At 41.3% G+C, this 23004-nt stretch overlaps 3 protein-coding genes and 1 long non-coding RNA gene across 9 annotated transcripts; 3 read left to right on the top strand and 1 right to left on the bottom strand.

Moving 5' to 3' along the window:
- The first annotated feature begins 559 nt into the window (after positions 1-559).
- LOC129602939 (NACHT, LRR and PYD domains-containing protein 12-like) lies at positions 560-7584 on the top strand. Of its 4 annotated transcripts, none has more exons than XM_055505847.1 (6): positions 560-712; positions 4278-4389; positions 4537-4656; positions 6370-6448; positions 6608-6836; positions 6979-7584. In XM_055505847.1, exons 2-6 carry the CDS (start codon positions 4301-4303, stop codon positions 7578-7580), a joined length of 1119 nt encoding a protein of 372 aa, XP_055361822.1. In that variant the 5' UTR covers positions 560-712; positions 4278-4300; the 3' UTR covers positions 7581-7584. The 4 variants fall into 4 exon arrangements, with proteins under 4 accessions (XP_055361822.1, XP_055361820.1, XP_055361824.1 ...); XM_055505845.1 differs by lacking the exon at positions 560-712 and adding an exon at positions 1108-1292; XM_055505849.1 differs by lacking the exon at positions 560-712 and having other exon boundaries at positions 4361-4389; positions 4537-5134; positions 5209-6448.
- Positions 7584-11968, top strand: LOC114849525 (NACHT, LRR and PYD domains-containing protein 12-like). The gene is made up of 6 exons (XM_055505723.1): positions 7584-8775; positions 8879-9052; positions 9408-9581; positions 9817-9990; positions 10894-10940; positions 11060-11968. The coding sequence occupies exons 1-6, from the start codon at positions 7802-7804 to the stop codon at positions 11578-11580; spliced, it is 2064 nt and encodes a 687-aa protein (XP_055361698.1). The 5' UTR covers positions 7584-7801; the 3' UTR covers positions 11581-11968.
- Positions 11969-13734: 1766 nt separating this feature from the next.
- Positions 13735-22483, top strand: LOC114849026 (NACHT, LRR and PYD domains-containing protein 3-like). 3 transcript variants are annotated; one of them, XR_008693594.1, is made up of 14 exons: positions 13735-14018; positions 15275-15386; positions 15493-15612; positions 15719-15820; positions 16004-16111; positions 17992-18070; positions 18229-18457; positions 18606-20394; positions 20510-20683; positions 20809-20982; positions 21076-21249; positions 21415-21545; positions 21657-21703; positions 21817-21907. XR_008693594.1 is itself a non-coding variant. In XM_055505537.1 (13 exons), exons 2-13 carry the CDS (start codon positions 15298-15300, stop codon positions 22329-22331), a joined length of 3600 nt encoding a protein of 1199 aa, XP_055361512.1. In that variant the 5' UTR covers positions 13756-14018; positions 15275-15297; the 3' UTR covers positions 22332-22483. The 3 variants fall into 3 exon arrangements, 1 of the variants encoding a protein (XP_055361512.1); XR_008693593.1 differs by having other exon boundaries at positions 21415-21703; positions 21817-21918; XM_055505537.1 differs by lacking the exon at positions 21415-21545 and having other exon boundaries at positions 13756-14018; positions 21817-22483.
- On the bottom strand, positions 16001-17561 carry LOC129603636 (uncharacterized). Its single transcript, XR_008693724.1, has 2 exons — positions 16948-17561; positions 16001-16478 (listed from the first exon to the last, which is right to left on the bottom strand). It is a non-coding gene; the product is annotated as an uncharacterized LOC129603636 (long non-coding RNA).
- Positions 22484-23004: the final 521 nt, after the last annotated feature.

The raw sequence follows: 23004 nt of genomic DNA, 5'->3' as shown, positions 1-23004 counted from the left end.
TTTATTAGTCAGACATCAGTGGCGTGCAAACGGCTCCTTTTCAAAGCTGGAGAGGTGGTGAGAAGGTGATTAAAGTCATGTTTTGTGGAAAAATAAAACAAAAGTCTTTGATTTAACTAAATGACAAACATGTCTCCTCAATGACGTAATAAACGGAAATAAATGGAAAATAAATAAAAGGAACTGAACAGTTGCAAAGGCACCAAATACAGCACTAATAACATCGGCCTATCAAAAGTATTCACCATGTCAAGGCTACTGTTATATTATTATCCACAGAGAAACACAATTACACACATTTGATTAAATAACTTATTTAACAATAAAACATGGACTGTGATCCCGATCAACCACGTATCAGCGAGGGTTTGATGGTCAGTCTGCTCTGATACAGTTCTCACGCATAACCAGCAGATGTCGTTGTTCTGACTGTGTCAAATGGTGTCGAGCAATGTGTTGATTTCAGCCCAACTATGTCATAGTTACTCAGTGATTCATGAGGCTTCGATTTCGACATCTCTAGGTTCAGGTAAGGAGCAGGCTAGGCAAAGTACAGTACATGGATTCACGGGTTGGCAACCTATCAATCAGACTTGGCTATGGTAAACACAGGGACATGGACAAAAGGCTCGGCAACTTACGACGGGTACTGGGTACTGGACAACAAGTGGAGGGTGGTGTTGAACACACTACGATCTGGCAGAGGACTGAGGTGAGTAGTGGTGGTTAAATGAACATGCTTGATTGCTCAATAAGCTACAGGTGATGAGTCATGTGATGCAACAGTCAGGGTGGATTAGGGCACGGTGAAACAAAACCGGAAACCGGACTACAAAATAAGGCAGGAAATGGATGTGACAAAACCAAGTATACTCGATCACTTAAATATACTTTAGTTTGGTAGATCTTAGTACTGTATATATGTGCATAATAGTGAACTTAAAAGATATCTTTCCCTTTTTTAGTTTTAGTTAAAAACAGAAACAATACATTCACATTGAAAAATGATGCTACAGTAACCCATAGGTTATACTGTAGCGTATTTCTTGTTATTTTTTTTATTGGCACAAGTTTGATACACTGCCACTTCAAGCCACTTTGATACAGTACACTGTTCACGAAGAGAGACTAACATGATCGCACAGATTGATTTTGTCCAGTCACTTTATGTTTGAATCATTTCCTGTTTATCTGCCCTAGGCTAATCACTTTCAGTCACACACACCTAGATTCAACATATATAAGAACTTCTTTGTTGCTGTCACGTTGTTGGATCGCCACTTTCATTTACAGTAAGTGTATGTTTATGTTCACCTGCCTTATGGGGTGATTTAAGTTTACTTTAAGTTCTTGTATTAATTTAATTGAGAGCCTTGTAGTAAGTCTTTCTAAAAATGGAGTGAGGTCTGCAAATGCTAGTGACATTCTCTTCAGTCAACTGGAACTAGTGTTTACCTTTGTTTAAGGTCTCAATATTTCCTTTCTAGAACCAAATTGCATTGAGTTGTCAACTACTCTGAAATTAAAAAAATAAAAATTCTTAGGTATGAAGGTTTAAAGTTTTAATCTTTTTAATTACAGTTGGACCCTGAAGTATTTGCACAGTATCATAGTTTTATAGTTTTGACCGACCACAGTAGTTTTAAAATAAGAGTCAAATGTGATCAGTGTCAACAGTCAGCTGTTCCAGCTGCACAAGTCTGACTGTTCAACCAGCCTCACTGCATACCTTCATAGACACACACACATACAGCTGCAGAGAGAAATAGCCCACGGGGAAAAGATGAGTATGTGTAGCTTTTGACTGCTTTGATGAGGAATCTGGTTTTGAGTTATTGTAAAAATGTTGTATGGGCAGAAACTAGTTTGTCGTGGATGTTTTTTATAGGCACAGTTGAAATCATTGAGTTTGAATCGGTCGTTGTTTCAAAGACAAATATCATCTTGTAACCTTAGAGCAGGAAAGATTGCAGCTGTTCGTTACTGTCCAATTCTACATGTTTCGTAACCATTTACTTTCTGACAGACAGGGTTTAGGTTCAACATTTTTACCTGTGTGAGTAAAATAACTGAACATGTTGCCTCATGCCACAGACGGTTTAATACAGATTTAACAGGCTATGGACAGTCTTAAGAGCGTATTTACTGTCTAATTTGTCTGTTTACTGCACCTGGCATGTGGCCACATGTAGAGACAGACAACAATTTTTTTTTCTACAGCAACACGGGGCGCAATTGCTTCACTTCTGCAAATCACGAAAGTAACGTCACACTTCATAGACATGAATATAAGCGGTCATATCTGTCTGACCATTTAACATAATTAAAGTCATCAGTGAGAGGCAAGGAGGGGGGTGGCCGTTTTTATTAACAATAAGTGGTGCCATCCTGGTCATGTGACGGTCAAAGAGCGGATCTGCAGCCCTGACATCCAGCTGTTGGCCGTGGGCCTCTGTCCATATTATTTACCCAGAGAGTTTTCACACGTTATACTGTATTAATCGTTGTTTACATCCCCCCTCCCGCGAACGCTGCTGTGGCGTGTGACATCATACGGACGGTCGTCTCCAACCTGCAGTCCATACATCCTGACGTTTTCCTTATGATCCCTGGAGACTTTAACCACATCAGTCTCGATAAGTCACTTCCTACAGTCACCCAGGTTTAGAGCTGTTCCACTAGAGGTGAGAAGACACTGGACCTGATGTATGCTAATGTTAAGGATGCCTACTCTTTCACTGCCCTCCACCCTCTGGGGAGGTCGGATCACAATTTGATTCATCTACTGCCATAATACACACCTCAGTTTCAAAGGCTGCCTGCCACCATTAAAACTATTAAAAGGTGGACAGATGAGGACTGCGTTGCTCTGCAGAGCAGCTTTGAAGACAATGACTGGGAGGCTCATGGGGAGGACATTGATGGACTGACAGACTGCATCACAGCTTACTGTATATAAATTTCTGCGTGGATACCCATGTATCTGATAAAAGTTTTCACAGCTTTCCTAACAACAAGCCATGGGTCACTTGTGACATCAAAGCCATCCTGAATGAAAAGAAAGAAATTATTCAGGTCCAGGAACACTGAGGCAGTGAGCAGTGTCCAGAGAGTGTGGCCAGTCAAAATCAGGGAGGGGAAGCAAGCTTACAGGAGGAAGCTGGAAAACATGCTTCAGAACAACGACACCAGGAATGTGTGGAGGGGCATGAGGACCATCACCAGCTAAGTCCAGCAGCCAGGTGACTGAGGGGTCTGTGGACAGGGCCGACAAACTTAATAACTTAACTTCTTTAACAGATTTATTGTTGGGCCCCTAAACCCCCGCTGCTCACGATAGGTCCCCCTTCACATCACCCACAGGGCTCACCCATCTCCACCCCTACCTCACACACAATCACAGCTGATAGTGAGGTGAGAAAGGAGCTGAACAGGCTTCATCAAACAAAGGCTGCAGGACCTGATGGAATGTGCCGAAAAACGTCCATACTAAAAGTTTGTTCTCCCCAGCTATGTGGTGTCCAACACATCTTCAACCTGAGCCTGCAGCTGGAAGGAGTTCCTCTTGGGTGGAAAAAGTCATGCATTGTGCCAGTAAATAAGAAGGCTCATCATGAAGGCTTTTGAGAGGCTGTTCCTGGACTTCCTGCAATTCCTGGTCAAACCCTCAGTCAACCCCCTCCAGTTTTCATACATTATCAACCACAATTAGAAGTGGATGATGTCATTATACATCTGCTCCATCGCACCTACAACCACCTGGACAAACCTGGCACCTTAGTGGGGATCATGTTCTTTGATTTCTCTAGTGCATTTAACAACATCCAGCCTGCACTGCTGGGAGAGAAATTGAAGGACATGCAGGCTCCGACTTTAGGTACAACTTAGAGTCCAGTCATTTCCGCCTGTTCCCTGATGACTCTGCTATTGTAGGATGTATCCACCGCACATACTCCTCCCTCTGGAAGGGTTGATCTTCATTCATGCAATAACAAGTAGAACAAAACTTTAGCTAGTAATTAGATGTGATTGTGTGTAGATGTGTTAGCATTCTTATTTTTAATCTCCCTACCATCTTGTGTGTACCTCCAACTGTGACAGCGACCAAAGTGTGTAAAAAAATTCCCTGTGGGATTGATAGTCTTTTGAATCTTTAATGTCATATTGCTACCACAAAGAAATTTTCCCATTGTGGGATTAATAAAGTTTGATCAAATCTAATCTAAGATTTCAATTGATGTGCATATAAATTTTTTGTGTTTCTTCTCCACATGAAGGTGGGAAGCGTGAATTGAGCAGCATGAATCAGTTTAAGGACAGAGAGGAGGGAGACGCTCCCTCTAAACCTAGTTTGTGTGGGGACAAAGAGAGCCAGAACAAAACTCAGAGGTGAGATGACTGAGACCATCTGATTGATTCTGTCTCTAAGTAACAGACTCTAGTTCATATTACATCACTACATATTTTTTTTATTATTGGATAATTGTTAAGAAAACTTTGACTGATTATGTAAAAATCTAAGTTGTTTTCCATCAGGTCCCATCAGAGAAAAGAATCAGCTGAACCTGAACCTGGACCTGAACCCAGCTGTGTGTCCTCAAAGAGTGATGAGTCAAAAGAACTTGGTACTGTTTTTAAAGAACAACCTGCATCTGAGTGAGTTGTAGTGACTTTTATACTGGCGAGCAATCTGATGTAATTTAGTAAAGGAGAAACTTTATTCACTGTTGTTCCACCAAAGACTGATTGTAACAAGTATCTAAACCTTACTTAGTCACCACTGAGAATGTGGAGTCCTGGTGATACCACGCTTCCATAAGACACTGATGTCCTGACATTTAGAATCACCACTTGAATCACCTGACACATCACCTGTGATTGGCTCCAATCTAAGTCACTAATGCTAGAGACGTGAAATAATATTATTAATTAATTTAACACAAGAATCAAACAGTTACACAAAAAGGGTAATATTGGCTCCCGCCCCAATTGTGTATGCTCTCCCAGGGGATGGGTCAAATGCAAAGAATGTGCAATTTCCCTGCTGTGTGACTAATTCATTTGGATTCAATTCAATTCAATTTGTTTATATAGCACCAAATAACAACAAGGCACACTCAAGGCACTTTAGAAGGTAAAGTTTAAGACCTTACACAACTAAACCCAACAAATCCCACGTACAGCAAGCCTTTAATTACAATTTGACAGCAACAGGAAAAACTCCCTCTCTAACGAGGAAGAAACCTCCAGCAGAACCAGGCTGGATGTGCGCGGCCATCTGCCTTGACCGGTTGGGGTGAGGGGAGAGAGAGCGAGAAAAGCAGCAACAACAATAAGAAACAACAGAGCACAGGCAGGATGGTTGGATCCGCAGCTGGCTATCACAGAGACATAGCACTGAGTCTGATGATACCTGTAGGTGAGGACAGAACCACAAGTAGCTCAGCGCTCTGAGAACGAAGCGTTCTGCTGGGAGCATAAGGAGCTTCATCATTAAGTGCTTTGTAGGTGAGTAGGAGAATTTTAAATTCTATCCTACATTTTACAGGCAGCCAGTACAGAGAAGCTAATTTAGGAGAAATGCGATCTCTCTTTTTAAGTCCTATCAGAACTCTGGCTGCAACATTTTGAATAAGCTGTAGGCTTTTGAAGGAGCTGTTAGGACATGCTATGAGTAAGCAGTTACAGTGGTCCAGCCTAGAAGTAACAAATGCATGGATCAGTTTCTCTGCATTGCAGAGAGAGAGGATGCTTCTAATTTTAGCTATATTTCTTAGGTGAAGGTAGGCGGATCTGCAGATTTGTTTAATGTATGATGTAAAAGAGAGGTCCTGGTCAAACATGACATCAAGGTTCCTCACAGTAGAATCTGAAGCTAATATTATGCCATCCACGGTGGCTATCCCACTCAATAGTGTCTCTTTGTGAATTTTAGGCCCAACAATAGGAATTTCGGTTTTATCTGAATTTAGTTGAAGGCTGTTTTGGGACATTGAACTTAGAATTTTGACAAGTTGATCTGTTTCATTTGGTTCCGATGATAATCTGATAATCATCTGCATAACAATGAAAATTTATAGAATGCTTCCTAATAATATCAACTATAGACGACATGTATAGATATATGCAGTAGTATTGGACCAAGCACAGAACCCTGTGGTACTCCAAAGCTGATCCTTGTGCATATGGAGGATTTGTCGTTAACATGAACATGGAATCTGTTCAACAAATAGGATTTAAACCTCCACCACTACAGGGAGTCTTACTGCTCACTTCAAACATCTGCTCACATCAAACATCACTTCATGGACCTTTACCTTGTGTGCATCTGTGTGGACTCACGACTCATTCTTCATGGTTCCTCCATAGAGTGGACCTGCAGAGCTCAGAGGTTCCCAGTTATCAGTCTGTCCAGCAGCGCCAAACACACCTGGACTCCATATTTATGGTCTGAACATTTGCAGCTACTACTGTTTATCTGTTGTGTTCACAATAATCTCAAGCTGCACTTTTTAGACCAGTGGATCGTCAGTGTGTCCAACATGGATCTCATGTTTGGCTCCATGGTTTTAGTTGGATGCTGTCATTCATATAGTTTCTGTTCCAGCTGCTGGAGGAAAACATTGTCACGTTTGTGAAGGATGAGCTGAAGAAAATACAGAAGGTTCTGAGTTCAGATTACACAGAATGCTTAGAGAGTCAGAGGGAGTATGAGAAGGAGTTGGATGGTGAGGATGAAGAGCAGAGGAGGAGCAGCAGAGATGCATTTCTGAAGATCACACTGAACTTCCTGAGGAGGATGAAGCAGGAGGAGCTGGCTGACTGTCTGCAGAGCAGTAAGAGGATTTATAACATTTAACATCACAAGCACAATCACACATTTACCAGAAACTTGAGGGTTATGTTTTTTATATGTGGACCATAATTAAAGTCTCACAATCCAATTAAATGAATTATATCCTTTGCTTGTTTATTCAGAATTTTCTGCTCCAATTTGTCAGCTTCAACTAAAATCTAATCTGAAGCAAAAGTTCCAGTGTGTCTTTGAAGGCATCCCTAAAGCAGGAAATCCAACCCCTCTGAACCAGATCTACACAGAGCTCTACATCACAGAGGCAGGACCTGGAGAGGTCAACAATGAACATGAGGTCAGACACATTGAAACAGCCTCCAGGAAACCAGTCAGACCAGAAACATCCATCAGACCAAAAGACATCTTTAAAAGCTCAGCTGGAAGAGACAGAGCCATCAGAACAGTGATGACAAAGGGAGTGGCTGGCATTGGGAAAACAGTCCTAACACAGAAGTTCACTCTGGACTGGGCTGAAGACAAAGCCAACCAGGACATACACTTCACATTTCCATTCACCTTCAGAGAGCTGAATGGACTGAAAGAGGAGTTCAACTTGGTGGAACTTGTTCATCACTTCTTCACTGAAACCAAAGCAGCAGGAATCTGCAGGTTTGATCAGTTCCAAGTTGTTTTCATCTTGGATAGTCTGGATCAGTGTCGACTTTCTCTGGACTTCGACAAGACTAAAATCTTGACTGATGTCACAGAGTCCACCTCAGTGGACTGACAAACCTGATCAGGGGGAACCTGCTTCCCTCTGCTCGCCTCTGGATCACCACACGACCTGCAGCAGCCAATCAGATCCCTCTTGGCTGTGTTGACCTGGTGACAGAGGTCAGAGGGTTCACTGACCCACAGAAGGACGAGTACTTCAGGAAGAGGTTCACAGATGAGCAGCAGGCCACAACCATCATCTCCCACATCAAGACGTCACGAAGCCTCCACATCATGTGCCACATCCCAGTGTTCTGTTGGATCACTGCTACGGTTCTGGAGGATGTGTTGAAAACCAGAGAGGGAGGAGAGCTGCCCAAGTCCCTGACTGAGATGTACATCCACTTCCTGGTGGTTCAGACCAAAGTGAAGAGCATCAAGTATGATGGAGGAGCTGAGACAGATCCATTCTGGAGTCCAGAGAACAGGGAGATGATTGAGTCACTGGGAAAACTGGCTTTTGAGCAGCTGCAGAAAGGAAACCTGATCTTCTATGAGTCAGACCTGACAGAGTGTGGCATCGATATCACAGCAGCCTCAGTTTACTCAGGAGTGCTCACACAGATCTTTATAGAGCAGAGAGGACTGTACCAGCACAAGCTGTTCTGCTTAGTCCATCTGAGTGTTCAGGAGTTTCTGGCTGCTCTTCATGTTCATCTGAAATTTATCAATACTAGAGTCAATCCGCTGTCAGAAGAACAACAAATATTACAGAAGTCTGAGACAAGAACAAACAAATCTACAGAGACACAGCTCTACTGTGATGCTGTGAACGAGGCCTTACAGAGTCCAAATGGACACCTGGACCTGTTCCTTCGTTTCCTACTTGGTCTTTCACTGCAGACTAATCAGACTCCTATTAAAGGCCTTATTAAACAGACAATAAGGGATTTAAAAACCAAGGAAATAGTTCAGTACATCAAGAAGAAGATATCAGAATCTCCATCTGCAGAAAAAAGCATCAACCTGTTCCACTGTCTGAATGAACTGAATGACTGTTCTCTAGTGGAGGAGATTCAACAGTACCTGGACTCAGGAAAAGTCTCTACAAATGAACTCTCTGCTGCTCAGTGGTCAGCTCTGCTCTTCATGTTGGTGTCATCAGGAAAAGAACTGGATGAGTTTGACCCAGTTAAATACTGTTCAAGCTTTTCAGAGAAGGATCTTCTGTTCGTACTGGGAGTGATCAAGGTCTCCAAGAAAGTTGTGTAAGTGTGATGATGGTGAAATTAATTCACCACTTAATAACTAACGAATGTTAACTGATGTTTTTCTTTTACGTTGACATTCTGTTCACCACTCTTTCATCAGACTAGATGGATGTAACCTGTCAGAGAGAGGCTATGAAGCTCTGTACTCAGTTCTTAGCTCTCAGTCCTCTAGTCTGAGAGAACTGGACCTGAGTAACAACGACCTGCAGGATTCGGGAGTGAAGCTACTGTTTGATAGACTGAAGAGTCCTAACTGTCACCTGGTGTCTCTCAGGTCAGAGGGCACAAAACTCAGATAACAAATTAAGTCAGGATTTTCAAGATTTCCTGATTGAACTTGAATGAGCTTAACTGAGCCACAAAAAAATTAGCAGCTTCTTCTTATCCTCGTTTAGCAGAATAAGTCTGGAGGAGCTCAGTAAAATAGGTCAAGCCAGAATATGTCACTCATCCTAGATTCCGTAATTTTATTTTTGTGGATGTCAGTTTGTTTGAAAAACATGTGCACATTTTATTTCAGTCATTTTCCTTGAGAAACCTGCTTTAATCAAATGCATATTCATGTTTCATCAATGTTATTATAATTTATGACAAATGTCTTATTATCCTGTACATCACTGTCTGATCAGACTGAGTGGCTGTAATCTGTCAGAGAGAAGCTGTGAAGCTCTGTCCTCAGTTCTCAGCTCTCAGTCCTCTAGTCTGAGAGAACTGGACCTGAGTAACAACGACCTGCAGGATTCAGGAGTGAAGCTACTGTCTGATGGACTGAGGAGTCCTCACTGTCAGCTGGAGACTCTCAGGTCAGAATAATTGTCACCTTTTTTAAGATGGCCCAAGCTCAACATCTGACACCAGATTCCAGCGCATTATTGTCACTTTGCTGTTGATCCGATCACATTTTCTAAACAATTTTTGTAGAAAACCAGGAAAATGTTAAATAGTCTATTTTTAGTTTATGACTCCAACATATATGACTAATGTTTTCTCTAATAAACTGCTGTGTGCAATAGTGGTTTGCTCATTGTATGTGTTCAGGTTGTCAGGTTGTCTGGTCACAGAAGAAGGCTGTGCTTCTCTGGCCTCAGCTCTGAGCTCCAACCCCTCCCATCTGAGAGAGCTGGACCTGAGCTACAATCATCCAGGAGACTCAGGAGAGAAGCTGCTGTTTGCTGGACTGGAGGATCCACACTGGAGACTGGACACTCTCAGGTATGGACAAATTAGAGACAGTGTGTGATAGATTAGATTAGGTTACATTAAACCTTATTGTCATCAAACATGTAAAAGCACCAGACAATGGAATTTTGCAGTGCAATGCAACATTATGAACAAATTGTGCAGATTTAGTCAGTCTGTGCAAATTGTATCACTAGTGCAGTAGACTTTCAGTATGTTGCATGAAATAAAATGATTGGCAGTGCATTGTAATGTACAAGATAAGTAAGTCAGACTTTATTTATCCCCTTGGAGAAATATTTTTCTCTGCATTTAACCCCTCACACACACAAGGAGCAGCAGCAAGCAGCCACACATGGGGCACTGGGGAGCTAGTGTGATGTGACTAGCCACTAGTTCTCTGCATTTGAGGTGGAGAGGGAGAGGGGCATGCAGGGGAGTAGAGGTCAGCGGGGCGTAGAGTTCAATAAGCTGTGGGACATTAGCTGTTTGAGTGTAGTGCTCCTAGTCCGAAAGTTTCTAAAGCACGTCACAGAGGGGAGACAGGTAAACAGTGCATGTGCAGAGTGAGAGGGGCCCTTGTGAACGCTGTGAGCTTCATGATGCAGCATTTCTTGAGTCTCCTCAGTCAGTGGAGTCCCCGTGGTGCGTTGTGCGGTTTTCACCACTCACTGCAACAGTTGACAACTTGTTGGTAACAGAATGAAACTGAAAGCAGGTGTCTGACACCCAAACTGAACTTAAATAGAAGTGAAACCTTTTCTCCATGACATCTCCTGCTCCATAGATTCCAAGATAGGGATCCAATTCTTTAATTGTTGGTTAAAGTCCATCCTTACATACAAGCCTTCACCTGAAAACAATCCTAAACCAATGTGTATGTGAGAGCCATGTAATGTCCATGTCTGCATGTCTCTGACCCCCTCCTCCTTTCAGGGTGGAGCCTGGTGGAGCCCAATGGTTGAGACCAGGTCTCAGGAAGTGTAAGTGTGTTTTTAGTGATTTTAGCAACATTCAACCATCTTCAAACTGTCATGAGTCGTCATCAAACTGATGATAGATCAATAACTGCAGCTGGACTGTGTCTTGTTTTCTCCATCAGATTTCTGTCAACTCACAATCAACACAAACACAGTAAACAGAGAACTACAACTGTCTGACAACAACAGGAAGGTGACACATGTGGGGAAGAATCAGCCATATCCTGATCATCCAGACAAATTTGATCTGTGTCCTCAGCTGCTGTGTAGAGATGAACTAACGGGTCGCTGTTTCTGGGAGGTTGAGTGGAGAGGACATGTTAATATATCAGTAGAAATCAAATGGCAAGGAGACAGTGAAAACTTGTTGTTTTGTAGAAACAATGAGTCCTGGAGGCTGAGCTGCTCTGATGATGATGGTTACTATGCATGGCACAATGGCATAGAAACACCCATCTCCTCCTCTGCTGTGTCTAACAGAGTCTCAGTGTATGTGGACCGTCCTGCTGGTTTTCTGTCCTTTTACAAAGTCTCCAATGACAAACTGATCCACCTTCACACCTTCTACACAACATTCACTGAACCTCTTTATCCTGGGTTTACAGTCTGGTCTGATTCTTCTGTGACTCTCTGTGATGTGTAGTAGTGAGTGTTTGGTCCTGTTATTTTATCAGAGAGAAAGACCCCACAAAGTGCTCTTCCACATCCAGCACACTAGGAGGTGCCTCATAAGAACTATGTAGGAGAATGAGTTACAGCCAAAAAGTCAGTTGAGTAACCACAATTACGTTAGTCATTTCTGACTTCTGTATTGTTATCTGTATCTTTTTTATTATTTTGTGTTTTGAGATTCAATTATTTTTGGGTAATTTTATGTCTGTATTTTCTTCTCACCCTGACCTGAAATTTGAAACCTGGATCCAGTGTCATGAGATAAACTGGTGCAATATACAGTAAAAACACAATTGTCTGCGTTGTACAGAAGTATGTCGATCTGACCACTGGATGTCAATAAATCCAATCTGTGTTGATATCAGTATTTGGAGCAGTTTAATCTCATCTGTGCTCACCTGTACTGTATTTATTATCCACATATCTCCATGTGTTTAGTTCTTATGAGGGGAAAACTACTGCATTAGATGTCTCACAGCAAAATCCCAGTGTACATACAGTAGTGGCATCTTGTCTTTTTAGAGCTGCACTCACCTTTAAATTAGATTATAAATTGTTGTTTTTGTGCATCAAGCAGTGTGACGTGTTTAACCAGAACTCAGAGCTTAAGGTGGCAAATCTGGATCATGCCACAGGACAAACATGTACAATTTATATGAGCTTTTGCATGAAAACTATTATTTGCATTTCAGTTACAGGGCACCTGGTTTTAAACTGAGTTTTGGCTAAGCTCAAACTGTCCTCACTTACCTCAATGAGTTTCTTCAGGTTTGATGCTGCCTCTAGGCCTCAAATAAAGTCATCATCACTCACTACAAATGTCATTTAGCATAAATGTAAAGGCAGGGTTTTTTGTAGTAAGTGACAAAAACGCAAAACAATCAATGTGCAGAGCATTTGTTGAAACGTTCAATGCTAAACTGTGTTCTTTAGCGTAGCACTTGCAGTAAATAAAATTAAAATGCAAATATATTTTTAAAATATAGTCAACCTCAGTTTGATAGGAGCTAGTTCCAGGGAGGGACAGGCAGAAACAACCATAAACCATAGATGAAGCGATGTTAAATGTCCACATAGTTTTGTCTTTGCCAGTTCACTGGGCTCTTTGATAGTGATGACGCCTTGATTTAATGATTGTCCTCATATATCGTCACAGGTCCAGATTGAGATTCTCTGTCCATGATTCAAGTTGTGTGAGGTACAAGCCATTCTGTGTGCCTGCGGCAAGGACCATATACTCTGGTTCACATGTTGATTAAGACACTGTCTGTTGTTTCCTTGATTTTAAGGTACATTTTGGATGCTCATTCAGCATCACAGTATGCAATTAGATGGGGCTTCTCTTGTAACAAAAGTTCATAATTCATGGTGCCTTTAATTATCTCAAATAGAAGAACTTGAAATTGAGAACTAACAACCGAGCTCAGATCTGGCCTGGTACTTATCATTACAGTACATACCACATATCAGACTGCCCACAATCTTACGGTAGTGTCATGTGTCAACAGTTTCACTATCACTTCTGGACACTTCTTAAAGTCATCTTAACACCTCTTTTCAGTCTGAAAAAATCCAGCTATAGTCAGTTCTTCAACTTATATTACCAGGATCACTTACACTTACAGTACGCTGTTATGATATTTATGTGATGCAAGTCATTCCAAGTACTCAATAAGTTAATACCTCAAACCCATGACGGACCAGCCTCATCAGAGTTTAATGGGGTGCTGTCAGGCGGCTTGACGAATCTGACCCACACGGCACATGGTGACGGAGACCAGAAGGTAAGTTACACAGACTTTAATGTTCACAACTGGATTCAGGAACAGGTACAATGCAAGCACAATCAAGGAGCAGGCAAAAAAACAGGAAATGGTGACTATGAATATGACAACAGGTGAAAAACATGACAGGAGCTGGTTTAAATTAGGCTTCCTGAATGTGTGTTTTATCACTGCTACACACACACATTAAACCTGGTGGTAAAGTAGACCGTGTGTACAGAACCACATTCCTCGGGTGGGAGTCACGATGTTCATTAGTTTTAGTCTCTTCACCACTCAGTCCAAACTGACCACATGAACCCAGTTCACTCTGACCCTGTGGACTAAGCTAGTGTTGGACCAGTGCAACCACAAAACCTCCAAGCAGATTCTACTTAAACCTGAAAAGCCAACAGTCCAGATGAAGAATGTTCTATTGAAGCTAACATTCAGGTTTGACAGAGTGACTCAGAGGCAACTTGAAACCAGGAAGCAGTTCAATCTAAAGCTTCTGATCTCAGTGGGTCTGTACCAGTGATCCCAGCAGCAGTGATCCAGCCCAGACATTTTCATCTCTACTGACTGGACTTTTTTTAATCTGTGAGAGGAACCAGGACCCAGAGTGTCTGCTGTCAGCACCACTGCTGTAAGTCTGTAAATGTTTAGTTATCAAATAATATATTACTAAAAACACTCATCAGATATTGGAGCTCATATTTCATAAATAAACATGCTGGTACCACATTGGTTTGATTTGACTGTCATGACTGAAACAGAAATGTTTCTGTGAGCTCTTGTAAAACCTTAAAACTATCATGCCAGAGCAGAAGCAGAATATCCAAATGTAGAAATTGACTCACTTGCATTTGTTTTGAGACAAAAAAAATAAAAAGTCTAAAAAACTTTTTAACTTTTAACAGGATGTTGTGTTCATGTACCTTAGCAAATTTTACAGTAAAACTCAGAATAATTTCTATGTAGGACACATTTAGTACTAGATGTCTTTATAATAATATCAAAATATCAATAGACTTAAGTTAAACAGGAAGTAACAAAACAAAAAAATCATTCAATATGAAGGCTCTTAATTAAAGTAGTATATTTTCCCCTCGTCCCCTGGTTTAGGAATGTGTTTCGGTGCTCTAGGCGAGATCGTGATTTTGCGCCCTTCGCTCCGGGTGCATTTACATGTTTTTTTCTGGCCTATGCCCTGTTTGTACAGCATCACAGTTTTATGGTTTTAATTGACCACAGTAGATTTAAAATAAGTCAAGATGTAATCAAAGTGTTGACTGTCAGCTTCAAATATTCTCCCTTAGCAACACTGAGACCCAGAGCAACCAGTCACACTGCATATTTTAATAGACACATAAGCAGTAAAAATTGCAGAGGGAAGACTTTCAACGGGAAAAGATGAATAACTGCAGCTTAAAGGACCTGGTTTTGTGTTAGTGGAAAATGTTGTGGCTGCTAAAAGTAGTTTGTTGTGAATGTTTTCATTGTTTTCATTTTCACTGTGAAGTTAGTTTGAATCATGTCAAATTTGAAATAGTTGTTGTTTCAAAGCTAAATATCACTGAACTTTAAAGCAATAAAAATGTGTCGGCTCATCTCAGTCAGATTCCACATTTTCTTTTTCCTATGCGTGAGCAGCAGCACAAACTGTCAGAATGTCTAATCAGTAAAAAATTATTCTGAATGATAACGGATAAAGATAAGAAATGTATAGTGAAGTTTGAAAGACCTACACTAAAACCTCCTTCTCAAGTATTTTTTTTTACCTTTTTTTCTGATTACTTTTACAGTTCACACTCTTGTTCCTGATTTACATTTGTTACAGGACTAATGATGAAAGTAGGATTTCAACTCATGATTAATAATCTGTTTGTTCTCTGTGTGAAGTCAGAGTGTGTGAATTCAGCAACATGGATCAATGTGAGGACAGAGAGCAGGGGGCCCCTCCCTCTAAAACCAGTCCGTGTGGGGACCATGAGAGCCAGAACAAAGCTCAGAGGTGAGATGACTAAGACCATCTGACACATCATCACACATTAACTGTTAGTTATGATGTAAACTTATGATTGAACATGTGAGAGTCACCTAAGTTGTCTTTCTATCAGGTCCCACCAGAGACAAGAATCTGCTGAACCTGGACCTAAACTTAGCTGGATGTCCTTCAAGAATGACCGATCAAAAGACAGCTTCCTTAACTTCAAACAAAAATATTTGTTAAAAACAAAGTAATTAATATGATTTAATATATATGTGTGATATAAATATTTTTATATAAATAAGTAAGTATGGCTTAAGCAAACTTATAATTTAATAATTTATTTCCTTGTTTAGGCTCCATCAAAAACCACAGTCTGCTTCAACTGTTTTCAGCTCAGCATCTTTGAAGCGCAACTGGTCAAAGAGGAACACAATTAATTGGAGACATTTGTTTAGGTAAAAGTAATGTTGTTTTTCAGTTTACTATGTATGGTATTCATATTTCTTGATATTTCTGACATGAATATTTTTCGCAGAAATATTTATCTAGATGTAATGAAAAATATTTTTGGGAGATTTGAAAAGTCAATAGGAATTCTGCTTTGTCAGTCAAATAGGTTTTTTTTTCTATTACTCTAGGCCCCATGAGAGACGAGAATTTGCTGCACCTGGTCCAGAAAAAAATATGTCCTACAAGAGCAACTGGTCGGAGAACCTTGCCAAACTTTTTAAACAACAACCATCAGAGTGAGTTTGTTTCCTTGTTTTTTTCAACAAAGACATCTTCAAGTCAGAGCCTGAAAGAGTTGCTGATGGTTTAAATTATTTGATAAAGAACAAAAAAATGAACATCAAACTAAACACTATAACTTATGCTAGAAACAAAAAAGACAAAAAAACACACACACACAATGAAGAAAACAAAGTAATAATTAACATAATTAACATGGCTGACTTTCTATTTGAGACACAACGGGACTCCGGACTTACAGTAGCTCAGAGAACACATGGATTGGTAGGCCAACAAACTGCACACAAAATTATGTAAGAACTAGAAATTACCTTATCTTGAACACGACTCGGTTCTCTACACGTCTAACATGGGAAGAAAAGCCTGACAAAGAGTACGAGAGCATGGTTCAGTAGGCACAACATCATACAAGACCTCCCACCATCAACTCCTCCAGTAACATGCTGAACAAAATGACAGCAGTCAATCAAAAAAAAACTCAATCTCATGGTGTGAAAAAACATCAAACAAGACAATATTCCAGCACTGACTGAAGAAACAAAACAAGAAACTGGTCACTCCAACCCCCCAAAACGTCACGTTCTGGAACCGTGACTCCTGCAGTGGTGAGTGATGAGGTTTGTGGCTGGTGAGGCACTGACTTCTCCAGAGTCAGACTTACAATAAAACAACTTGAATGAGTATCTTTATGTTCACTATGGGCAAACACAGTTACTTTAATTATAACAGAGGAACAGAGGGGACCAAACAGTGCTCAATTAAAACGTATTATTTTGACTTTAAATAATACCACATGAGCTAACACACGAAAAGCTCTGTTGTTTTCCTTTACCTTTTCATTGCGGACGCTAATGTTTTTCATGTCACAATATCCCGTGTTAGTCCAGACTTTATCACAGGTTAAAAACAGTAAGCAGGGAAAACGGTACAGTCGGTTTGTGGCAGCACAGCCAGTCTTTTCGGGTGCACCAGTCCGTTTGAAAGGTGCGAGTCTTCTGTCCCGTAGTTTGAAGCACACATTTAAGCTCCGGCGTTGCTCTTCCATCAGTTATGAGCTTTTGTTATGAAAATGTCTTAAGGCGACTTATATAATTCTCCTCCGTCTTGAGAGTTGTGAAATAAGCTAACTGAGTTCGTTTGCTAACTCCCTGGAGCAGCGCCAACGTCACTGGCGCGAAGAGGCGCCTGACAAAAAAACAACAATAACAGCCAAGCACCTGTCGGCTTCCGTAGAGGCTGTTTCCTGTCTTGCCTCATTTCGAGTTTTCTTTGCCTCTTTTTGCGCGATCAAAATAAGCTCGTAGAAAGGGACGGTAAAAGAAAAATCTACATTTCGTTGGTGACAAGTTGTGAAACAGGCAGCAATCGCTACACGTATTAATACATGTAATGACAGCTCGTGAATAGGTACTGGCGCCCTGGGCTCAGCCTCGGCTCATTGATGCCTCTTCTCGCGTTTCTCCCCATATTAGGGCCGGAAATGCGCACATTTAGCGATTTTACTTGTGGAAATGTTAAGAAATTTTGAAACATTTAGAGGAAAAATAATTATAACACAGATCAGTGGACAGATATTGATTCCTATTTTATGTTATTATGTACCGGTATTCATATTATGGTGTTTTGGCAGGCGAGGTGAGGCCCCTCCTCCCCTGCCTACCCTGAACTGCTTGGAGCCAAGGACCTCCACTTGGTCAAAACAGTCCAGGGGTCCTAGCATTGTAGCCAACAGATTGGCATGTTTGCTTCTGTCAGCCTTAAAGCAATACAAATTCTAGAGAGGACTGACACAGGACATAATTTATACTTTTGAGTAATATTTATAGTTTTATAAGTTGTCAATTATTGTGACTCATTCTTCATGGTTCCTCCACAGAGTGGACCAGCAGAACTCAGAGGTTTCCAGTGACCAGCCTGTCCAGCAGCACCAAACACACCTGGACTCCATATTTATGGTCTGTACATGTACAAATACTACTGTTCATCTGTTGTGTTCAATTATTTCCATGCTGCACTTTTTAGACCAGTGGATTGTCATTGTGTCCAACATGGATCTGATGTTTGTCTCCATGGTTTTAGTTGAATGCTGTCATTCATATAGTTTCTGTTCCAGCTGCTGGAGGAAAACATTGCCACGTTTGTGAAGAAGGAGTTAAAGAACATCCAGAAGGTTCTGAGTTCAGATTACCCAGAATGCTTAGAGGGTCAGAGGGATGATGAGGAGGAGTTAGATGGTGAGGACGAAGAGCAGAGGAGGAGCAGCAGAGACGCATTTTTGAAGGTCACAATGAACTTCCTGAGAAGGATGAAGCAGGAGGAGCTGGCTGACTGTCTGCAGAGCAGTAAGAAGATTTATAACATTTAAAATCACAGACACAATCACACATTTACTGATGTGATGGAGGGTTATGTTTTTATATGTGGACCATAATTAAATAAATCAAATCACAATCAAATTAAATGAATTATATCCTTTGCTTGCTTATTCAGGATTGTCTGCTCCAATTTGTCAGCTTCAACTTAAATCTAATCTGAAGCAGAAGTTCCAGTGTGTCTTTGAAGGCATCTCTAAAGCAGGAAACTCAACCCCTCTGAACCAGATCTACACAGAGCTCTACATCACAGAGGGAGGAACTGGAGAGGTCAACGATGAACATGAGGTCAGACACATTAAAACAGCCTCCAGGAAACAATATAGAGCAGAAACATCCATCAGACAAGAAGACATCTTTGAAGGCTCAGCTGGAAGAGATAGAGCCATCAGAACAGTGATGACAAAGGGAGTGGCTGGCATTGGGAAAACAGTCCTAACACAGAAGTTCACTCTGGACTGGGCTGAAGACAAAGCCAACCAGAACATACACTTCATATTTCCATTCACCTTCAGAGAGCTGAATGTGCTGAAAGAGCAAAAGTTTAGCTTGGTGGAACTTGTTCATCACTTCTTCACTGAAACCAAACGAGCAGAAATTTGCAGGTTTGATCAGTTCCAAGTTGTTTTCATCTTGGACGGTCTGGATGAGTGTCAACTTTTTCTGGACCTTCACAAGACTAAAACCCTGACTGATGTCACAGAGTCCACCTCAGTGGATGTGCTGCTGACAAACCTGATCAGGGGGAACCTGCTTCCCTCTGCTCGCCTCTGGATCACCACACGACCTGCAGCAGCCAATCAGATCCCTCCTGGCTGTGTTGACATGGTGACAGAGGTCAGAGGGTTCACTGACCCACAGAAGGACGAGTACTTCAGGAAGAGGTTCACAGATGAGCAGCAGGCAACAACAATCATCTCCCACATCAAGACGTCACAAAGCCTCCACATCATGTGCCACATCCCAGTGTTCTGTTGGATCACTGCTACGGTTCTGGAGGATGTGTTGAAAACCAGAGAGGGAGGAGAGCTGCCCAAGACCCTGACTGAGATGTACATCCACTTCTTGGTGGTTCAGACCAAAGTGAAGAACATCAAGTATGATGGAGGAGCTGAGACAGATCCACACTGGAGTCCAGAGAACCGGAAGATGATTGAGTCACTGGGAAAACTGGCTTTTGAGCAGCTGCAGAAAGGAAACCTGATCTTCTATGAGTCAGACCTGACAGAGTGTGGCATTGATATCAGAGCAGCCTCAGTTTACTCAGGAGTGCTCACACAGATGTTTAAAGAGGAGAGAGGACTATACCAGGACAATGTGTTCTGCTTCGTCCATCTAACTGTTCAGGAGTTTCTGGCTGCTCTTCATGTCTATTTGAAATTGATCAACTCTGGAGTCAATGTGCTCTTAGAAGAACAAGCAACATCTGAGATGTCTGAAACGAGAACAGAAAAATCTACAGAGACACAGTTCTACCATGATGCTGTGAACGAGGCCTTACAGAGTCCAAATGGACACCTATACTTTTTTCTGTATTTTCTCATGGATCTTCAGGCTAATAAGACTTTTCTGTGGAGTGTCATGAGTAATAGTGATTCAAAGCAGCAAACTGTTCAGTACATGAATGAGAAGATCTCAGAGTCTCCGTCTGCAGAGAAAAGCATCGACCTGCTCCACTTCCTGAATGAACTGGATGATTGTTCTCTAGTGGAGCAGATACAACAGTATCTGATTTCATGTCTCATGACATTTGAGCTCACACCTGCTCAGTGGTCAACTCTGCTCTTCATGTTGGTGTCTTCAGGAAAAGAACTGGACGTGTTTGACCCAGTTAAATACTCCTTCCATTTTTCAGAGGACGATCTTTTGTTTGTTATGGGAGTGGTCAAAGTCTCCAAAACCGTTGTGTAAGTATAAAGACAGTTTATACGTTTTAAACACATATATTATTTAATGTCATACAGTACATTATAAATTATGGTTTGTTATACATTGATGTTCTGTTCATCCTTGTGTCACTAGTCTGAGTGGCTGTAACCTGTCAGATAGAAGCTGTGAAGCTCTGTCCTCAGTTCTCAGCTCTCAGTCCTCTAGTTTGAGAGAACTGGACCTGAGTAACAACGACCTGCAGGATTCAGGAGTGAAGCTACTGTGTGATGGACTGAAGAGTCCTCACTGTCAACTGGAGACCCTCAGGTCAGAGAATTCCTGATTGAACATATGCTTGAATGAGCTTAAGAAGAAGGCATATTAATGTTTCTATAAATGTGATTACAATTTATGACAATTCTTTATTTTCCCGTTCATCACTGTTTGATCAGACTGAGTAACTGTAACCTGTCAGAGAGAAGCTGTGAAGCTCTGTCCTCAGTTCTCAGCTCTCAGTCCTCTAGTTTGAGCGAACTGGACCTGAGTAACAACGACCTGCAGGATTCAGGAGTGAAACTACTGTCTGATGGACTGAAGAGTCCTCACTGTCAGCTGGAGACTCTGAGGTCAGGATTAATTAACATTAATTAATACTCATGAACCGCCACATTCACAATAGTCTTACATAATTATAATAAAGGAAAATATCCCTCTTGCAGGCTGTCAGGTTGTCTGATTACAGAGAAAGGCTGTGCTTCTCTGGCCTCAGCTCTGAGCTCCAACCACTCCCATCTGAGAGAGCTGGACCTGAGCTACAATCATCCAGGAGACTCAGGAGAGAAGCTGCTGTCTGATGGAATAAAGAGTCCTCACTGTGAACTGGAGACTCTATGGTTAGGAGTAATTAACCTAAATACTCGTGAACTGTCACGTTTACAATATTTACACTATTCTTGCATATTCTAGTCAGTTTGTGCAAGACGGGAAAACAGTCCATGTGAAGAGTGAGAAAAGTTCTTGAGAACGTTGTGAGCTTCATGATGCAGCGTTTCCTATAGGTCTCCTCAGTCAGTGGAGTTCCTGTGGTGCGTTGTGCGGCTTTCACCACTCACTGCAATGCCTTGCTCTCAGCAACGGTACAAAAGTTGACAGTGTCACCACCAAGTTGAAAGAGTGAAACTGAAAGCAGGTGTCTGACACCAAATCTGATCTTAAGTAGAAGTTAAACCTTTTCTCAATGTGTGTATTAGAGCCATCCAATGTCCATGTCTGCATGTCTCTGACCCCCTCCTCCTTTCAGGGTGGAGCCTGGTGGAGCCCAATGGTTGAGACCAGGTCTGAGGAAGTGTAAGTGTGTTTTTAATGATATCAGCAACATTCAACTATCTTCAAACTGTCATGAGTTGTCATCAAACTGATGATGGATCAATAACTGTAGCTGGATTGTGTCTCTCCTTCAGATTTCTGCCAACTCAAAATCAACACAAACACAGTAAACAGAGAACTACAACTGTCTGACAACAACAAGAAAGTGACACATGTGGAGGAGGATCAGCCATATCCTGATCATCCAGACAGATTTGATCTATGTCCTCAGCTGCTGTGTAGAAATGAATTGACCGGTCGCTGTTTCTGGGAGGTTGAGTGGAGAGGAGACATTAATATATCAGTAGGAGAGACAGGAGACAGTGAAAACTTGTTGTTTTGTAGGAACAATGAGTCCTGGAGGCTGAGCTGCTCTGATGATGATGGTTACTATGCATGGCACAATGGCATAGAAACACCCATCTCCTCCTCTGCTGTGTCTAACAGAGTCTCAGTGTATGTGGACCGTCCTGCTGGTTTTCTGTCCTTTTACAAAGTCTCCAATGACAAACTGATCCACCTTCACACCTTCTACACAACATTCACTGAACCTCTTTATCCTGGGTTTACAGTCTGGTCTGACTCTTCTGTGACTCTCTGTGATGTGTAGTAGTGAAGTAGTAGTAGTAGTAATAGTTGTGTAGTCATGTCATTTTATCAGAATGTGTTTCTCAAGATAGTGTAATAGAATCACTGGGCTGAATTAGTGAGAAGCTTCTGGATGTTCAAAGATGATTGTTAAATGAAAACTGTTGGATTTTATGTGTTCTGATCAGTTCTTCATTTGCAGAGATGTTCTAATATGAACATAGAGTAAATTGAGGACCTGAGGGGATGGGGGCTTGAGAGAGACCCCACAAAATGCATTTCCACATCGAGCGCAATAGGAGGTGCCTCGTAACAACTATGCAGGAGAATGAGTTACAGCCAAAAAGTCAGTTGAGCAACCACGATTACATAAGTCAGACTGACTTATTATTATTTGTGTAAAAAAAACAATGTATCTATTTCAATATACAGTAAAAACACAATTGTCGCTGTTGTAGCTTGACAGTCTGACCACTGGATGGCAGTGAATCCAATCTCTATGTTGACCAGTATTTGGAGCATTTTAATGTGTGTGTGTTAAAATGTCAAATGTCATTTAGAGTAAATTTAAAGGCAGGATTTTTTTTGTAGTAAGTGAAAAATATGCAAAACAGAGAATTTGTTGCTAACATTCAAATGCTAAACTGTGTTCTTTAGTGTAGTAATACTTGCAGTGAATAAAATTAATAGTAATA

This window comes from Betta splendens, chromosome 2, assembly GCF_900634795.4.
Source record: "Betta splendens chromosome 2, fBetSpl5.4, whole genome shotgun sequence".
NCBI lineage: Eukaryota > Metazoa > Chordata > Actinopteri > Anabantiformes > Osphronemidae > Betta > Betta splendens.
Note: the sequence above shows the minus strand (reverse complement) of the source record. Positions and strands in the feature narration are given on the sequence as shown.